This window comes from Protopterus annectens, chromosome 13.part0 (genome assembly GCF_019279795.1).
Source record: "Protopterus annectens isolate FY-2018-M chromosome 13.part0, PAN1.0, whole genome shotgun sequence".
Classification (NCBI taxonomy): Eukaryota; Metazoa; Chordata; order Ceratodontiformes; family Protopteridae; genus Protopterus; species Protopterus annectens.
In genome coordinates, this window is record NC_056747.1 from 647892303 (window position 1) to 647912321 (window position 20019).

The 20019-nt window shown below is 41.2% G+C and overlaps 1 protein-coding gene across 1 annotated transcript in view; it reads right to left on the reverse strand.

The window, feature by feature from the left end:
• The window catches only part of ITGAE (integrin subunit alpha E), a 1198231-nt gene that overhangs the window by 513694 nt on the left and 664518 nt on the right, over positions 1-20019 (reverse strand). Inside the window, exon 22 of the mRNA XM_044054873.1 lies at positions 16583-16718. Coding sequence (XP_043910808.1) covers positions 16583-16718 — 136 coding nt within the window. The remainder of the gene's footprint in view (positions 1-16582; positions 16719-20019) is intronic.

Genomic DNA, 20019 nt, shown 5'->3' on the forward strand with positions numbered 1-20019 from the left:
CAGTAATTGCAGTAACATTCATAGTCTGATGGGTATGAAGTGTGACACACATATGTGTATCTTCCCTTACTGACCTCAACCCACAATGTTTGCCAGTGAACTGCCAGATGACTACAATGTCATGGGGCACTGACCAAACATATGAGGCAAAACTGTGGGCATACTTCATAAATCTCTACAGTGGACAGTATTTGTACCTACCCTCAGAGATTCTGCAGTCCCCACACCTCAGTAATGCCCATCCCAAAAACTATGAAAGGGGCCAAGGCCTACATGAAGGCCTTATATACTGCACTGTGGTGGCATGTCATTGGCTAATGATAGTACAATTCAGCTGTTTGGGCTGCAATTAACTATTCTGAGCCACAGATTGGTGCAAAGGCAATTACATGTTAATGAGCATTACCTTTGAAAGGCAGGCAACTGCTTATGGGGAATAGGTATGTATGAGATATCATTCACACAGACAGCATATTTCAAAAGCTTTTCCAGAGGGAAGATTCAAAAAAGGAATACTGCACTCCACCAGGTATGTAATAGCTTTCTCCATATAACGGGATACAGATGGGAGGATGGAGGTATGGGGAATAGGGATTACAGAAGTAGGTTTGTCTTAGATCTATGGTAATGACATGTCATTGTTACTCTGTTGTCCAACACCTACAGGCATGCCTGTCAACTGTCCCTGCTTTCAATCACATTTCACCTCTGTCCCTGTTAATCCCTACAATGGTTGGCTGTTGTAGGAAAGCTAGTCCCTGTTTCATTGACATTTGTCCCTTTTTGGTTGATGGCTATGCCTAACATACCTGTCAACCTTCTACAGCAAGAAGTCAGGTAAAAGACATAATTAATGGGGGTAAAAGGGCCAAACTCAGTGACAAAGTATAAATATTGCCACTAGAAAGTATGAACATGACTAGACTCACAGATATTATCATAGCGTAACTGTTTTCTGAGGGGTATGACATGTGAAAGTCAGATTCTGTCTTTATTTTCTGACATCAACCATCAATTATTGGCCAACCATTTGCCAGACATCCACAGCTTTGTGTGAAAAGGACCACATCTATGAGCCAAACATCTTGACATTCTGCAAACATCTGTATAATTGCAAGGTATGATGCCTATGGGGAACATATACAACAGCAGGTTTGCATTGTTTTCTGTCATTGTGGCACACTGGTGTTGTTGGACCGTCCCCATATAGTTGTAATAGCACACTGCTATTTGTCTGACAGTGGCTGTATGACATAGTGGGAATTTGCCCATAGGGGACACACCACAGTAGACTGCATTGATAGGTGTAGGGGCATTCAACAGAATCTGTCAAGACACACAAGGACATAACCCAGTATGGCTACTGTGTTGGTGATAGTCACACATGTAGTGTGTTGCCAGACAGTGGGGTATGATATGTGAGGTAGCAGTGGATAGTGCAGACCATTATGGGTAAACAGGGTCTGTACATAGTGGACATCCACATATCTGGTCCTGTAATGTGTTTCCCTCTTGTTGTCCTTCAGGAACCATGTACCACAGGAGACATCCACCATAATCAACTGTGGAGAATGATATTATACTGGATGGTCTCAGACACCACCATCACATCTTGCAATCGTGAACAGCGGGCATCAGTGTGGGACGACCTTGTGTGGGCTGTTAATCAGATTGGCCAACAGGACAGGACCTATGAGCAAGTCCAACACAGGGCCACGGATGTGGTGAATGCTGCACAGTAAAGAGCAGTTGCTGTTGCCAGGGATTGTGCTACCACCAGTGGAGAGCCTGCAATGGAACAACCACTTTCAGCCATGTGAATTCCTGGTGAACCTAAGATCAACCAACAACTCCCAGGCATCCATCACACCATACATCCTGGAGGTGGGTGCCGCACCGTCCACAGAAGAGGAATATCTAGGTAAGCTTACTATGCTCACTAGTGTAATACTAGATCAGTCACTGTGGCAGGCTCTACATACCTGTACATGGGTGTCAGGTCTATCTGCATGAGGGGATTGGGTTTTATGCACAGTTGTGCACACATATTCAGAATGCCAGCAATATAGCCATTATCACAGTAGCTACTGTATATCTGGATATGTGCACATATTACCTTGTAGCACTGCATCATTTGGGGGTGCTGACAATACCTCTCCCTCATCTTTTCATAGGTCCGTCAGGTGTGGTCAAAGTTCATGGTCCTGTACCTAGTAAGTGTGATACTGTTGTGTTACTAATCATATAGTTAACAGCTGCCATTTTGCCCTATGTATAACTGTTGTGCTTAGCCAGATTAGCATATTTGTATGTTCCATTCTGGAACAGTTAACTACAGCGCATAGAGTGGGTAATCACAGGTGTGTATTTGTACAAACATTAACACATTTGCACTTAAAGTTATGAGCGACTATGCAGCCTGCTATACATGAGGCAATTACTCTATGATGCTTGTTCAAATACAATAGGGAGATGATACATGCCCGAGGCAGTGATACTACAACTGGCATATCATTCTCAAGATAGGTGTACTCGGTTTTATGTGTAGTTCTATCACATACACTGTCATATTGCATACCTCACAAGTGTATTGTACTGACAACGTTAACTGGATGTAGCTGAAGTGTATGTTATAAAAGGCCTGAGTTGTCTGTCTATATTGTGAGTTTATCTGTTGTGCATGGGATCAGAGATGAGAATATGTGGGACATGTAATGCAGCTGTGGATCCTCATCTGCATGAGTATGTTTAGATTAATATACATAATAGTGCATGTAGTAAAGTATTGCTTTTGTCTTGCTTCTCACAGGTGAACGGGGGGGGGGGGTTGGAGTCTATCTCCCTCACGATCTGATGTGTCTCATCATCCTCTGATGATGATGGTGGCCATAGTGTAGCACAGGTGCAGTTGCCAGGGGCTGAATTTGTCCCAGAGGTTGACAATGCTCTTCTGCCCCCATTTTCCCCACACACACTTAGTATGCCCACACAGTCCCCAGGGGCCACAGACATTGGACAGTCAGAGGGCAGTGACACTGAACAGGACAGTGTGACAACTATGCAGTCAGTGAGTGTAGACACTGACCACAGCCAGAGAGCTGGCGAGGTCTGACACAGGCGGATTGACAGGGGGGCTCAAAGGAAGACTGCTGCCCATCCACCACCTGTCTCAGGTGTCACATCATGGGTCACTTGCTGCATGTTTCGGGCCTTCATGGAGGCACAGGCCTGTTCTGAATGCAATACCAGATGGATGCTTAGGGCTATGGATGCAGCATAGTCTGACATCCATGACTGCCTCCACTGTGTTGATGACACCTTGGATCAGTTCACTGATGTAGTGGACAGACGGTGGGCTGAGACAGTGTCTGTCTTTAACCACAGATTGTCTGTGCTGGAACATCTGGTTGGAGTTGGCATCGGACATGTGAACAAAGATCAGCAACACCATCTGCTGAGAGTTCACGTGGCCATGCACACTCATGCTCCAGTAGTGGCAGTACCTCCAGTGCTACAGAGGGAAGTGTGATGTCCATGCCACAATGTGGCAGGCTGTGGGCACATGGTCCTGGGTGGTTCTGTGAGGCACACTGGTCCTGCAGACAGCAGCCACTGTCAGCTACTAGCACCACATCTGACATTGGGCATGGCAGTGCCAGTGCTACTCCTGGTGGATCCAGTTCGCGTGTTCATGGCCAGAAATGGTGAACTGTCCATTCTACCATGTACAGTCCACAGCTGTCCAACATACACATGCATATGGCTAGCACTTAGCTTGACTATGTACATGCACACACTCAAACACCGCTATCACATGCAGGTCAACAGACACACATGGCACCCCTCCACGGCCAATCTAACCAGCACCCCTTCCTAACTCACACACATGCTATCAACTATTTGGCATAGCCTAGGCCTGTGGCACCCCCACAACTCACCCTGTGCATGTGATGATACCTGTGCCACATTCCTGCCATTCAAGCCATCGATGTAGGGACATGCAAATATGTGTCTGATGCACAGGGGTGACTATATTACTTTACATGTACTTCTGTAGTGTAGTATTGTTATGCCATGAGAGTTATGAGCCACAACAGGTACTGTACGCTGGCATGTGTCATGACTACACATCAAACTTTGTGTAACTTTGTTGCATGATGTCAGACTGGTGGTAGTGTTACAGAATGACAGGTTTGTCACAGACCTGTGTATGTTTCTGTTCCTGGAGTCTGAATGGTTAAACTGTGGACACATGGTGGCAATACAGCGGCACAGGATGGCATGTCAGCACAGCATTAATATGTCAACAAGGTAGGGCAGTATATGTGCAGGGCTCCCTAGGTGCATATGTGTAGAACAGTGTGTGAAGGATAATGGGGACAGTCAGCAAAATTGTGTTTTCATACTTTGTGACAAGGTCTGCTACCCTTGATATGTGTCACCTGGGTTTTCTGAACGTACAAATCTAGATGGTGGTGGACATCAGCTATGCTTATGTAGATGAGGACAATTTAGGGCCAGCAGCACATCACAAGACTGTAAAATGTATAACCACTGCACAGAGTTAGCCCATATCGGCATTTCTATGGTGCTGCAGGGGATAGTTTTACTTACACACACACACACACACACACACACACACACACACACACACATACACACATTGGATGATGTGAGATTAGAACCCCTATCTATCTAGTAATACACACTATAGCTTGCAGTACTTATCACATGCACCACAGAGTTTATCTGATATTAGACTGTCAGCCAGCACCCTTAAGGTAGATGGCATCAGAAGGCCTTGTTAAGGAGGCCAGTGTTGAGGCCAGCAGCTAGTCACAGGGACATAAAATGCATAACCACTGCACAGAGATAGGCATGTCTCTAGTGTTGCAAGAAAATATATTTGCACACACATATAAGTTGGCTGATGTGAGAAGAACCCCTACCTATCTAGTAGTACACACTGTAGCTTGCAGTACTTATTGCATGTGTCACAAAGGTTATCTAATATTAGACTGTCAGCCAGCACTCTTAAGGTGGATGACATCAGCAGGCCTTGTAAAGGAGGCTAATGTTGAGGCCAGGAGCTAGTCACAGAGTCATAAAATGAATAATCATTGCACATACATAGGCCAAATGGGCATGTCTGTAGTGCCGCATGGAGATATATGTACATGCACACACAGAGTTGGCTGATGGGAGATTAGAATCCCTATCTACTATTACACACTATAGCTCACAGTGCTTTATTGCACGTGCCACAGGTTATGTCTGTTGTATATGTGGATGCAGGCACAGTACTTGTGGAGTATGCAAAGTGGCCTTGTGTTAGACACCATGTGTGGCCTGCAGAGTGATACTACTTGGTACTGTTCTTGTATCTAGTGTCTTAGGAGTGGAATACCTGCTAATATCCCTGCTATGTGTGTACAGTTACCAGTATGGCAATATGTGGCTAGTGACAATATGGCCTGTCCAAGGCTCGAGTTGCAACCAGTGTCCATTACACAACCTGCTCACCTGTGTCTGTCTACAGGGTGACATTCGTTAGGTACAGTGGTCTGCGGGTGAGTGGATTATGTACTGTTGCAGCCTTGGTCTGGTTTTATTGGACAACTGTTGTGATGTGTAGGTGCAGATAACTCCAGCATTCCAAGTGTATGTGGGGACATTCGTACATCCCCCCCCCACACACACACACACATATATATATATATATATATATATATATATATATGTATACACACACACACACACACACACACACACACACACACACACGTGCATAACAGGGATCTCAGCTTAACTGTTGCTGTGTGTGTACATTATGTAAATGTGTTATGTAGATATATGTAGAGAGTCTATGTATCAGTTTATAATACAGCTATATATATATATATATATATATCTATATATATATATACACACACACACACACACACACACACACATATATATATATATATATATATATGTGTGTGTGTGTGTGTGTGTGTGTGTGTGTGTGTGTGTGTCACTACACTAATCATGTGTGAGGGGAATAGGGAGAGACAGATATGTATACGTAGCTGTCTGTATGTATAGACATATTTCCACATAGCAGGTCTTTGGGCAGAAGAGGCAACAGACATGGGCCCAAGTTAGCCAAGTGTAGGAGCATGCCCAGTGTGACTGTCAGTGCTTACGAGGTGACTCCAGGCCAGAGCTACCTGTACGCCAGCCTGGGATTTTGTGTGCTGCAAACCATTGGCTTCTGCACCTGTTTCCACAATACAGCAATTCCCTGATGTTGTCCAAGTCATTACCTGGCTGTGTATTGAACTTAATATGTGACTCATACCTCTCAACTGTACAGATTGTAACAGAATGTCCAGATTTTTGCCTCATATTTTTGGTCTGTTTTACATAACATTGTGGTTTTTTTTTGGCACATTAGTTGCAAATCAGTGGGGTTTTTTGGCACATTAGTTACAAATCATTAAAGACTGAAGTTAAGAAATAATGACAGACATTTGACTTTCAGACTCCATACACATCAGGAGATTCATGCTAATGCAAGTCCTGTTATTCTATCAACTTTCTACATTTGTAAGAGCAGTATTTAAAATGTGTCCTAATGTTTGGGCATTTGTCCCACTTTTATTCATGGCTTTGGCCAGATGTTTTGCTCTAAGAGGTTGAGAGGTATGATGTGACTGGGGTGTATGATGTAACACCACAAACAGGGTGATAGCCTGCATACCTCTCACTGTACATGTTTTTGCAGAATGTTCAGCATTCCACCCCATATGTCTGTTCTGTTCCTCATGCAGTTGTGGTTTTCTGGTAATATACTGTAAAATGCAGTCACTGAATTGTTGTAAGTACTGACACATTTAAGTTTTGGCCTTTATATCCTGTAGCTAATCTGACCTGTTGCAACCTGCTGTTATACTACCTACCTTCTAGGTTACTCAGAGCATGTATAATGTCTGTTTGTATGTTTGTCCCTTTGTCCCCCCATTCTCTCTGGCTTTGTCCAGCTTTCTTGCAGTAACAGATTGAGGCATTATGACAGTCTGTGGGAATACTACCATACGAGTACCTCATATGCATACGATGTAGTTGCTGCCAGCTTCGAACCATCAACATCATCACCCTTGCTAATGTCCCTAACCCAATGAGCCACATCAGCCACCAGATAGGGAGGTTTCATTCCTCACACTATCAACAGCATACAGACATGCTCTGTCACCCCTTCATTTTGTGGGAAATACAGCATGTGGCCAGGTTCTATGTCACAGCCCTGGAATTGTCTGGTCTGCTGATATATCCTTGCTTCTTACTGTTACCACAGTTGTTTAGGAACACTCATGTGTTGTGGGTGTGGGACAACCAGCCAATGCTCTGCTGGCATAGACAGCTGTGCGACAGTCCTATGAACCCACTGTTTAGCATCTCCCTTGAATAATGTAGTGGAGTTTCCAGCCATGTGGCCTAGTGAATATTATGGGTCACCCACTATTGGACAGAGTACCTTTTGTCCCAAGTAGCTGTTAGTCCTCTGCAAGTAGCCCATTAACCCACTATATTCCCTTGCAAACCTTGCGGCAGGTCCATACGTATGCTACCATAGTCTAGTACCCGTACAAGTGTTGTATAGGAGAGCAACTGACCTTGTGAATGCAGCAGTTGACAGACCTGTAGTTTGGGGCTGACTCTGTCTGATGCACGCAGTACACAGCGAATACATGGTTAGGTACAGGTTACGTGGGTTGGCTGGCATTATCTTTACTATATGTATGCAAGTTAGAGTAAGATCTCAGTCCCTAGGGTCCTAGGTTGTCAATGCATGTGCTATGCATTGTTTCTTGGCCAAGGCCAGGACATGCTGGGCATGCCTACATCTGCCTACAGGGACAACCTCATGGAGTTCCTCCTCTGGGTCTCCCTGTGAGTGTGGCTGTGGAGACCTGAGCACTGGTGGGGGTTGTTTATCCCTGCCCTTTACTGATCCTGCTACAGCTGTTTCCGCAAGATCATATTGTGTAGCATGGCACATACTGTGAGCAACTGTTCACATGTGGCTGGACAGTACCGTAGGGCTCCACCAGATATATCAAGGTACCAGAACCGTGACTTCAGCAGCCCAAACACATGCTCTGTGATGTTCCTAGTTTGTGTGTGTGCCTTATTATGGCATTCTTTGGTAGGTGTGTGTGCATTTCTGATGGGTGTCATCATCCATGGTTCCAGTGCATAGACAACATCCCCCAGTAAATGGCCGTGTGAGATGTTCCCCCTAGCAAACATCTGGTACAGCTGTGATGCATTCCAGATATGGGAGTCATGATAGCTGTCAAGGCTGCCAGCACACACATTCATGATAATGTCCTGAGCATTGCACATGACGTGGCAGCTGATGGAATGATACCCCTTGTGGTTGACATAGATTCTACCCTCCTCAACGGGTGGTGCCTTGATGTGTACATGAGAGTAATCTATGGCAACCAGTACCTCAGGGTAGTGTGCTACATGGTACAAGAGTCGCATACTGCTGGCCCTCTCCTCAGGGGTGTGGGGTAAATAAATATGCTCACTGGCATGTGGTAGCATAGCATCCAGGAAATGGTGGAGTACCCTGGATACTGATGGCTGTGAGACCCCATCATGTCCCCAGTTGGTCTTTGGAAAGTACCTGTAGTTGGTATCCTAAGGGCTACACATACCTTTGTTCCCACTAGGATGGGTCCCTCTCTGTTGGATCTGCGTCTTTGTTGAGGGCAGCAGAGCTTGGTGAGTTCTTGTAGTATGTCCCTGTCCACACCATAGCACTCTACAATCTCCAGCTCATGTAGCTCCTAGAAGGTTATCCTGGGCCTAAACACTCTTCTCCTTCTCAGTCTAGGCCTATTGTCAACAGCAACATCAGCAGTGACCTAAGCATCTAGGACATACAGATGTAGCAGACCTGCAGCGGCCCCAAGCATTCCTTTAGTTAACAATCCCACATTTGTAGTCCACTGGTGCAGAGTATGGGGGTGAAATCAGATTGTAGGGTGTATGCCACCTTTATAGTGCTGTGCTGTAGGTAGGTGCAGCCTGTGTGATTGGCTATATATGATGCATTCCACCTGCCAAGTACATCATTAAGGGGTTTTAATGGCCCTAGTTTAAGTGAAGCAAGAGTAATCAGTAATTTATATATCATTGCCTTTCTCAGCCAATTTTTTTCTTTTGACAGCCTTCCTTGCTGAGCAATGCGGTGCACCATGCAAACCTGTGCTGCAAAGATAAACAATGCTCAGCAGTCACTGTACACTCACCCCTGAAAGGTCATACTCAACATAACAGCACGCTGCACAAACACAAACAAACACAATAAAACACGTGACCCAAAGGTAAATAAAGCTTAGCAGACGCTGTACACCCCCCTCTCAGTAGAGCAGTCTACAGTGCAAACAGGCACCGCTGAGCTCCAATGAGCTTAAAAGAATGCAGACACACCCCCTTTTAATGTCAGTTACCTCTTCTGTGGACACCAATATGGTTCTCTGCCTACACAGATAGGATCTGTGGACATGGATACCTATTTGTGCTATTCAGTAACCCCATCTCATTTGCATAGAGATCTGTACACACAACCTGGAAACTCCATGGTTCCAGGCCTTGCCTCCTTAGCAACCACAGCAGTCCACCATTGTACATACTCCATGCAGAGTCCTAAAATGCATTATTGTCACATACTACTGAGTTACATTTTTACACTTTTTCATTTTTATTATTTTATAACAGCATGTTTGCACACTGCAGTGTGCCGAGCAAACATTACCTGAATAAAAAAAATATATTTTAAATTATTTTCCATTAGGTTTTGAACAAACAGTGAATAGTTTTGCACATATCTTTGTCTGCTATGATATTTCTGTCCTAACTGCACTTTTATAGCCCCTGTCGTTCTATTTCACATCCTGTACACGGAAGTTTTCCTTGTACATTTTGGACACCAACATGGACTCGGCAGGACTGACTATCTGCTTGCTGGATCACTCTACCACCCTCATTTTTATGCAATTCACCTGCTTATGAGATGATTTGCATGCCACAGATACTTCAGTGCTGGAGTGCTTGTGCACGACCCTCAGCTCTGTTTATTGGATTGCACATCTGCTTACTTCTGTGTAAGCACCATGACACAATGCCTACATGGAAAAATAATCCATGTAGGCTTTATTGAATTCCCCCTATAATTTGTTTATTGATATGGTACACAGAATTAGAAAGTGTTGATCTTAGCCTACAGTTTCACAGTTATTCGTATAAATACAGAACTGGAAGGTGTATAAGTAGAAACCTCAAAGCTTGCACAGCAGAAACTATTTCTTGTATTCTCATTACATTTCAACCAATTTATAAAGACAAAAAAATCTCCATCTATCCACAGTTTCAAATGTATAAATGGACATATGTACTCGGCTAACTTGACACTAAATGTATTTGGAATAAATATATGATACCTACAGATGAATGCTTTTACAGTTAGTGCATTGACCAGAGGTCAGCAGGAACACAGAAACTTTCGTCTTATTCTGCATATATTAGAAAACCTGATCTTAATAGGTTTATAGGCAAGTACTAGGCTATTGTCCCTAAATGGGGCATTTTAAGCCTAATCATGCTTCCTATTTGCCACCTAGCTGTATTATCCCATAGGTGTTTAACTAACCTTGCCACAGTTGTATCTTAATACTTCTCATTTGTAGAGGATTATTTTGTAGTGGATGGAGTGTTATGATAATGCTCCAATAAAAGTTAAATGACATCCTGGTTCAGTGCTATTGTAGCATGAGACCTGATCTTAACAATACCTAGAAGGGTGTTTAACAATTATTAAGCAGTCCCTACTCACTGTTAAGGTCATGTCTAGCATTAAAAGCCAACAGTCACAGCCAGTAAACAGCAGCAGCAGGACATGAAATGGCTTTGTTTCAACTCTGTTCCTGCCTGCTGTCTAGTATGCTACAGCCACTAAAATATATATTCTGGAATAAACTGCTTCTGTTAGAGAGGGAATACGCAAGGATATAAACCACTTCCCCATTGCTTTACCAGCTTTCAAAGCTTGGATAACACTTCATATACATTTTTTCCTCTAGCTAGTAGTACATGGAGGAGCTAAATCCCCATCCACTACAAACACTTCTGATCAGATCTCTGACTGTAACTTATTATTATGTGTTCTTGACATGGGTGCCAAGATTGAAATGAGTTTCTTGGTATCCCTGTCTTGAACACATAAGAAGGTTACGATCAGAGATTCCATCATAATACTCTATGTTAGGGTCTCACTTTCAGTGTATTAGAGGTCCCTAAAGTAATCCTCTGTCTATTAGGAGGATAGGGGTTAACGTGGGAGTAAATTTCCTGTTTCCCATCATCTGGTCCAAATTATGCTTAAAAAGAGTCATAGATGAGCTATGTTTTACATATATGTGGAGTCTTTTTCAAAGTGGTGGTATCCTCTGGGATGTATACCTGTCCCACCACACCATTCTGTTTATGCTGCAGAAGAGGTTGAAGTTTCTGGACCAGGTATTTCTAATACCATTTGACTTGCGGATGTGCGGTAGGTCCATTAGTGCTGCTCTGTTTATGCCTTCTAAGTCAGGCATAGGTTGCCTGTTAGTAGTCTGTATGAGACTCAGTATAGCAGCAGAGCTTAGAGATGGTCCATGTAGGTCATGTGTTTCAGGCCCACTACTCTTTTTGTAAGACCTCTGTGTGCATTCCAGTTGTTGAAAGTGCATACGTACCAAAGAGGGCATTATACTGTATGGTGGGACAATAACCACTCTGGACTTAGATGCCATCCTTATATTTATAAGCTGTGCAATATAGAAGGACTTCCTTACAGTAGTTAACACATTTTGGTCAAAAGCTTGGTCACTGTCAATGCAAGTGTTGAAATTCTTGATTACTGGGTCTACACTTAGGGATGTACTGTTAATGCGATAATTACCAGGGGCAGTCAAATTTCCAAAGGACATAATTGCCCTTTTTGACATTTAGTTTTAGTACATGGCCATAGAATTGCTGAGTCCCAACTTCCAGTGGTTCATAAATATGGTCAACTGTAGTTTCTTGACATTTGCTTTGACTTCTAAGAAGCAGACGCCATATAAGAGTAGCCCCAGAACAGAACTCTGTGGGACCCCACTTGTGACAGGTCTTTTTTTAGAGGTGGCAAGCCCTGTTCTTACTTCCTGTGTCCTATTGTGAGCCAGTTTCCAATCAATCAGGTGATATAATGTATTCCTAGTTTGGGAAGCTTATCCATAATACCCAAGTGTGGTATAGCATCAAAGGCATTGGCTAGGTCAAGGTACACAGCATGACTTCCCTTCACCCATCAAAAAAGTCCACTAAGTTCAAGAGACATGACCTGCCTTTGACAAAACCAAACTCTGATGGGTCTAGTGTTTGGAGGTTTCCTATGACCTTATTGATTAGTTCCCTAAGTCTTTCCATGGCCTTACATATGAGGCTGGTCAGACTTATGAGACTGTAATTATCCAGGTCACTGAATGGCCCTCCTTTGTTTAGGGGTATGACTTTTACTGTTCTCCATTCACTTGTTATGAAGCCAGTTTTAAGGCTGGAGTTGAAAAGTGTTACTCGGGGCCTAGAAGTATCTTGTTTCATGCTATTTAGGCTGCATCTTGGGATATTGTCAGGGTCCATAGCAGCCATATTTTTGGGCTTTTAGAGCACCTCCAGTACTTGGTCCTTTTGTATGGTTTCCTGATATTTCTTGTGAGATTACCAGGAGCGGGGAGTGAAGTTTGAGCTAAATTTGTCAGCTAGTAGGTTTCCTATATCGGCAACTTCCATAATGGTAGTGACATTTAGAGCACTGCACACTGTTGCGTATTGCCCTTGCAATTGCAGATATAGTTGAAGATGACTTTGTGGATATCCTGGCTTGATTGGCTATTTTTTTTAATTTAGCCTTGGTAGTTTATATTATGTTCCTAAGTTGCTTGCTTTATTTGATTATTAGATTCATATTTAGGGTATTATACCTTTTATCTTTTATTATTATTTTCTTCATTTTGTTATAAGCCTTACTGATGATGTGATCCCATTTATTAAATAATAAATAAAATTTGCACAAATTAAATCAGTAAGGAAGTCAAACTATGCAACGCCCACTGAATTTGATATTACACATATTAAGAAAAGGTGAAACTGGCTAGGCTTAAAATGGCACTCAAGGACAGCTAGTGTAGTACTTACCTATGAACGTGTGCAGCTATTCAGCTTCTTTTGTATTTGCAGTCTGTAGTCAGTGACCTTGGCAACTGGCATTATATCTAACTGTACTGCTGCCACATACAATTTGGTAGGTTGGCTATCATGCTTCTTATAATCTTTATTTCATCTAGGGACAGTTGTGCATACTGATCTAGACTGAGTAACTGGCATGCTTTTTGTACAGTGTGTGTATGTCTTCCTTGTGTTTTTCAGTGGGGCATGTGGGTGCTCTGGTTTACTCCCTCATCCCAAAGATATGTCATTAGATGAAATGGTGATCTAAAACTGCTTATAGAAATGCGAGCGTGTGTTTTGCAAAAGATAATTAAATAGCAGAGAAGTGTCTCTACAACAACTGTGAAAGCAGCACCCTATGGAAGAAGTTATAGACTTGGCCATTCGATTTGTTGGCTTCCTGCTCCATCCACCCATGATCTACCTAGGCATCAAATCAGGTAGATCATAGGTTGCATGGAATAAGAAGTCAACACATTTTAAATTGTTATACATGACAGGAAGAGAAAGCTGCTATTGGCATTGTCATGAGGCAAATTTTTTGTTTTGTTTTACAGTTACTGATTATCAACCAGATATTTATGCTTGTATTTTGATAAGAAGTGCTTAAGAGCAAATTCATATATTTTTTAAGTGAGATAAGGAAAGTGGGCTTGAAGTTAGCTAATTACCTGGCAGAAACTAAGGAATATGAGTCAGAAATGGTGAAAGCTATGAAGACACAGGGTATAGATTGAAGGGGGAAATATGAATTTATATTGACAGGTTAGAAATCTTGAAGAAAAGACAGATGGAATGGAAGATGGCATCTTTTGAAAGAACAAATTATTAGAATACATGAAAAAAAAAGAAGGCAAACAGTATTTGGACTTTGTGCACAGCAAGCTGACAAGTGAAAGCTTTTGACCTAACCACCACTTTTCCATTTTAAGGGATCCCATACACACACACACACACACACACACACACAGATATATATATATATATATATATATATATATATATATATATATATATATATATATGAGAGAGTGAGAGAGAGACGGGGGGGAGTTGCATAATATGAAACTGTCTTTATAATTATCACATTCTGGTTCTCTTTGTAGCGCTGCATCACACTTCTGTAATTTTCTTTCTTGGGCTGAGACTGAAATTAATCACATGATCGGTGCTCTACTACAGTTAAATTCAAATGAATAAATAATCCATAGCACAGTATGTAAAGCTGGTCATCTGTGGGCAGGCCTACACCTTCAGCACTCCAGTATGCAGCTACTTGGATAGTAGAGAAGGCATTCACATTCAAACCATGGAAGTCACACACAAAAGCAAAACAAAAAATGTATAGGTGCACATTAGTATTAAGTGGTGTGCACCCCTGTATTTTAATGTAAGACAATGTGAGCATAGTGAAGCATAGCAGCCTCAGATTGTTAAGTCAGGTAAGCAGTGCTGTATAAGTGAATGAGAAGATACAAAAGTGTGTGTGTGTGTGTGTGTGTGTGTGTGTGTGTGTGTGTGTGTGTGTGTGTGTGTGTGTGTGTGTGTGTCAGTGTGTATGTAAACAACAACATTGGATCAGTATAGCAGTTAAATCAGCCTTAAGTGTATTTGTACCAAAGAAAATAAAAAAACTCAGGCTTAAGAAACTCCAAAGAAAACAAACTTTAATGTGAAAAGCCTTCAGGCATAGCCCTTCCTCAGTGCACTGAAGAAGATACTTAGTTAAGTTACTTACTACAGCAAGGCAAGATGCTGTGAGTGAGGGTCTTTCTAGTCATATTCCCCAAAAGACAATACTCAGTACTCTGAAATTTCTTTGTAATATCTAAAATATAATTTCCAAGAGGGCTGGCAGGATGACCTCATCTGCTCACCTGACTCTAGGTTCTCACAGTATTCCCCTTTGAGGCTGAGACAGAAATTTAGCATAAATGGCTACAATACACATCTAAATGTTTATGGCCATGCCTGGGGATTCCCTTCTTTTTACTGAGCTAATGAACAAAGGCTTTTCTTCCAGACCTAGCTTCTCCAGTCCTATTCAGCACTGTGGGTTGCCGTTTTAATGGTTTAACAGCTCATTTACATTTCCCTTATTTTTCTTAAAGCAAGCTAGCTGGTTACCTGTTGCTGTCCCAGTATCTTCTATCAAAACATATACATTTAATTCAGTTACAATATATGTATATTCCTTTTTATTTCAGCAGGGTGCACTGTTGATATATTTTAACACAAGCAAACCTCACAAATACATTTTAGCACAAGCATCTGTACAAATCAGTTTGATATGCAAATGACATACAGTTCTAATACATTTGTAGCACAAAGCATCATGTATAAATCAGTTTGATATTCAAAGGACATATCATTCTTTACAAAACACCAGCTGGCTATGCTAGTACGTGCCCATATAATCACAGAAGTATTTAATGTAGTACCATTGAGGCTAGTCAGCTGATGTATTATAAGTAGTTCTGATAAGGAGGATTAATCTTAACAAGTTTGTCTACTGAGAGGTGTTAACATTTGTAATAATGTTGAATATGTTGTCGCTTGTTTATTGCTTAAAGAAATACAAATATGACATAATTTTGGGCCATGCTAAGAAGTCAGCATAAATAAGAAACTGAGGAACAGTAACATCCTTGTTGCTCACTGACTGTCTTATGAGTTGGCAGTCTGTACATATTTCACAAAAAAAAAATACAATTTTGCATTCTGTAATACAGTTTCACCAGGTCATTTATTAGTATTCAAATAGCTAGGCTGATAAATAAATAAACAAATAATCAGTCAAACAAATAAAATAAATGCATTCATTTATTGATTTACTTATTTTGAATTTCATTTACAATTTAATTAACTTGTATTTGCGGTAATGCTGTTTTACCCTTTATTGCCTCACCCTTAAGACCAAGACACGAAGCAAGGCAGTGCTATCCTAAAACAGTATTATGGAAAAAAAAAAGAGTTTTGAGGTACTGTTGTTACCAGAATAGTTGCATTAGGAAACATAGACATATGCTGCACTCAGTGTGCAAAATATTCACAGTCCAGCATATTCATCCATCACCAAAACTGAGATATTACTAAGTTAGTAAGGCAGAAACCAGTAATAGGAAAGATATAGAAGAGTATTGCAAGCAAGTTCAGTCCAACAATAGATAAGAACACGTGACAGCAGGAAAAGGACATTAAAATGGTATAAGGGAGGCGAGGTACAATGACATTTGCATAATAAAGCAGATCATTAAAGTTTTTAATTTACCTAAATAGCCAAACTTTTTTGATATATCTTCATCGATGTTTGAATCATTTAGAAAGTGTATTTCTCTGTCTGATTTCTGTAGTATCAGTCCACCATTCCAGTCAAAGGCACCCACTGCACCTATTAGAATACCTCCCTATAGAATAATAAGAATAAGAATAAGAATATAATTATAGCAACATCAATATTATTAATACATCATCTTAAAAGCTGTAGATCTGGTTGTGTCATACCTCTGATCAGTCCTTTTAATAAAACTAGCTAACATTAGCACTGCTTGGATCATGTGATCTTCATGCACAACATGAATAACAGAAACTTGTACATTTTTTTCCAGATATTACCTGATGCAACAATAACTTTCATGGGTCTGGGAGCATTTATAATTGCACACTCAGATGCTGTTTCCTGTAAATGCATGCCACTGAAGACATTATTGAATCGTGCATATAAATTTTGTTTACACACACACACACACACACACACACACACACACACACACACACACACACACACACACATACACACACCAGACTGCCCAACTGTCCCAAATTACTCGGTTTTTATCGAGTTTTGGGGTCCCAGTAATTTTCGATTTTTTTAATCTATTTTGTTTTAGACTTTTTAATTTCCGAGCTTTTGGAGCTGACATCATCATGTGCGCGATGACATCAGCTCCGTCAGCCTGTCAGAATTAAGCTGAAGGGACATGTGTGGGAGTACATCTGTTTGAATAAATGGACTGCGCCATTTCTTATGCCATCGTTATGTTTTGTGGATTGGTTTACTGCAGAGTGAGAGTAAGCCAGAGGTTCTGGGCAGAAGGCAGAGTTGCCGTACAGCTAGCCTTTAAGGTACCTAACTGAAACTGTGGAGCTTTGCTGATGTGTGTGTGTGTGTGTGTGTGTGTGTGTGTGTGTGTGTGTAGCTTGAAGCAAAAAGGTGCAGGTGAGAAAGTGAGGAAAACAGGACGAGAATTTAAAAAAAAAAATAAGAGTGGAGAGAACTGTGATGTAGATAAGCTAAAAACATGGCAACACAGCATGGGGTGTGTAGAATTCATTGTACTTGGACCATTTTTTACCAGCAGAACTTAGTGCGACTTTTGGACAGAGGACATAGATGAGTGATTAGTTCCAGTGCTGGTGCTGGTGGGGCAGTATTTTGAATGGTAATTGTGACTTTAACTGACTCAAGGCAGTAGGCTATTCATACTCTTTTTTCATGTAGCCTTGTTTTGCTGTAAACAGTGCTGCTGTTAGCAAAGTGATAATGAGAGAATCACTGTCTCGAATATGCGGAACCTCTTCCGATGCCTTACCTGTCAGGAGTGAGCTGCCCAAGGGTTATCACTCTGCACCAACCCTGTTATCGACAGTAGCTGTTTAGTGAAAAAAATGTCAGTTCCCATTTCAGCTATTAAGAGTAGTCTGTGGGTGGGGGTGGGAATGGACACACTACACCACACCATACATTCCTTCACTACTTGGATGGGTATGCAGTGTTTAATGTTGTGGACGTTTGTCAGTAGTTACCAGTCTCTCCCAATATTCCCCCACAGAAGGAATTTAAGGGTGCTTGACTACTAGCAAGCCTGTGAAATATCTGCATGTCATTTTACATAGTAGATCAAATCTGCATTTTCTGTAACTTGTCTTTTCTGATTTTGCTTCAGATTTTGCTGTCCTTAGTAAAAATTGTGCTTGTACGACAGAATTTGGAGGGTTGCATTACTAAATAACGTCTGTTATACAGATTCTTCCTTAGAACTATGAGTGACTGATGACACATTTGTTTATGGTATCCCTAGCGTCTGTGAATAATCAACTGTCTCTGCTTGTTAGGCCTGTTCTAAACTTTTCCTCCTTTTCAAGTTGTTGCAAACCATTTTTATACCTTTCTATATGACAGATCATGTAAAATAGTAAGACACCTTCTGGCTTCACCTACTAATATAGTATTTTTTTTTTGTTATTCTCATGATATGCACTGTAAAATCTGTTTACATAGAAGGTCAGTGTATTATTTGTAATGATATGTATTATTCAGAATCATTTTTTCTGTTATAATCAGTATTCCTTAAATGTATTCTATGAGTCTGGTTTTCTTATAAATGTGTATATGCTGACTTCCTTTATATAGTTGGTATGTGTAGTTGAAATGTGTTCTGTTTTCCTGTTGCTGTTTTTTTTCCGTGAATCCACTGTGTACGTAGGTTTACTTCCAGTAGGGCCAACCTGGTAACCAAAGCATTCTTAAATAAATTATTAAATAAATAAGAGTGCATACCACAAATTGTTCTATTCCATGTGTGTGTGTGTGTGTGTGTGTGTGTGTGTGTGTGTGTCTGCCATTTAACATTGACCTAGCCCCTTTGCCTACCCTTCTTTACCTTACATACATCCCCTACTTCCTTTCTTCCCATATAAAGAAAAAAAAGAGAGCCCTGTTCTCCCACTTCCCATCAAAAAATGTTGCTCTGGTTTCCTGCTAGCCTGCACATTCTTCTATGTCATTATTGGTTCATGCATTTTGTTTTATTGCCTACTGGAAAAATGTTCAAACTATAAATTTAAAATGCACTCTAACTTAAGTCTAACAAGTGTGCTGTATTACATAAGGAATATAATTTAATAAAGTCAGGAAGGTGCATCAAAGAGTGCATGTATGTTTCTTGTTTTGTGTACAAGGGGCCTATGATTTGAAAACAGCCCAAAGGTAATCTTTATCCACCACTGGCCAGATGCATTTTCTTTGGATGTGATGTGGGTTTCAATGCAGTTTCAATGAATGTGAGTTTCAAGGCAGAGTCTATTTTCATTTTGAGACAGTATTGCTTTGTTTAGCAGATACCTATTCCTGTTTGTGCATTGTGCTATAAAATGTAAAAATAAAATCCAAATAATCATTTTAGAAGGTATGCACACATTAATGTTTATGGTCAATGGGGTGAAATAGCCAGGTAATGGGACATTGGAATGGCTGCAGAGGGACTCTGGTGCCATATTTTGGTTGTCTGTTCTTCAGTTTGTGTTTGAAAGTTGTTATCCCACAATTCCATTGGAGTGGGCTGGGTTATGCAATTATGTATGCAAATTTTACGTTAATCAGTGTACAGATTTGTACCTATTTTTCATGGGCCTTGTCCAGATTTTTGATGATTCCAGGTTGAGAGGTATGACACACACACACACACACACACACACACACACACACACACACACACACACACACACACACACACACACACACCTTATTCATGTTTCAGTCTGACATTTGCTTAGTAGGTCAAAGATAGAACCTGAAACGCCTAGAACAGTAAAAAAAAGATACATCTATATAGCAAAAGGTAAGGAATCCAAGAAAATGGCATGAAAGCAGTAGTAACACAACCTGGCTAAGAAGAGTGGGAGAGAGACTTGTGAGGTGCTCAGGAT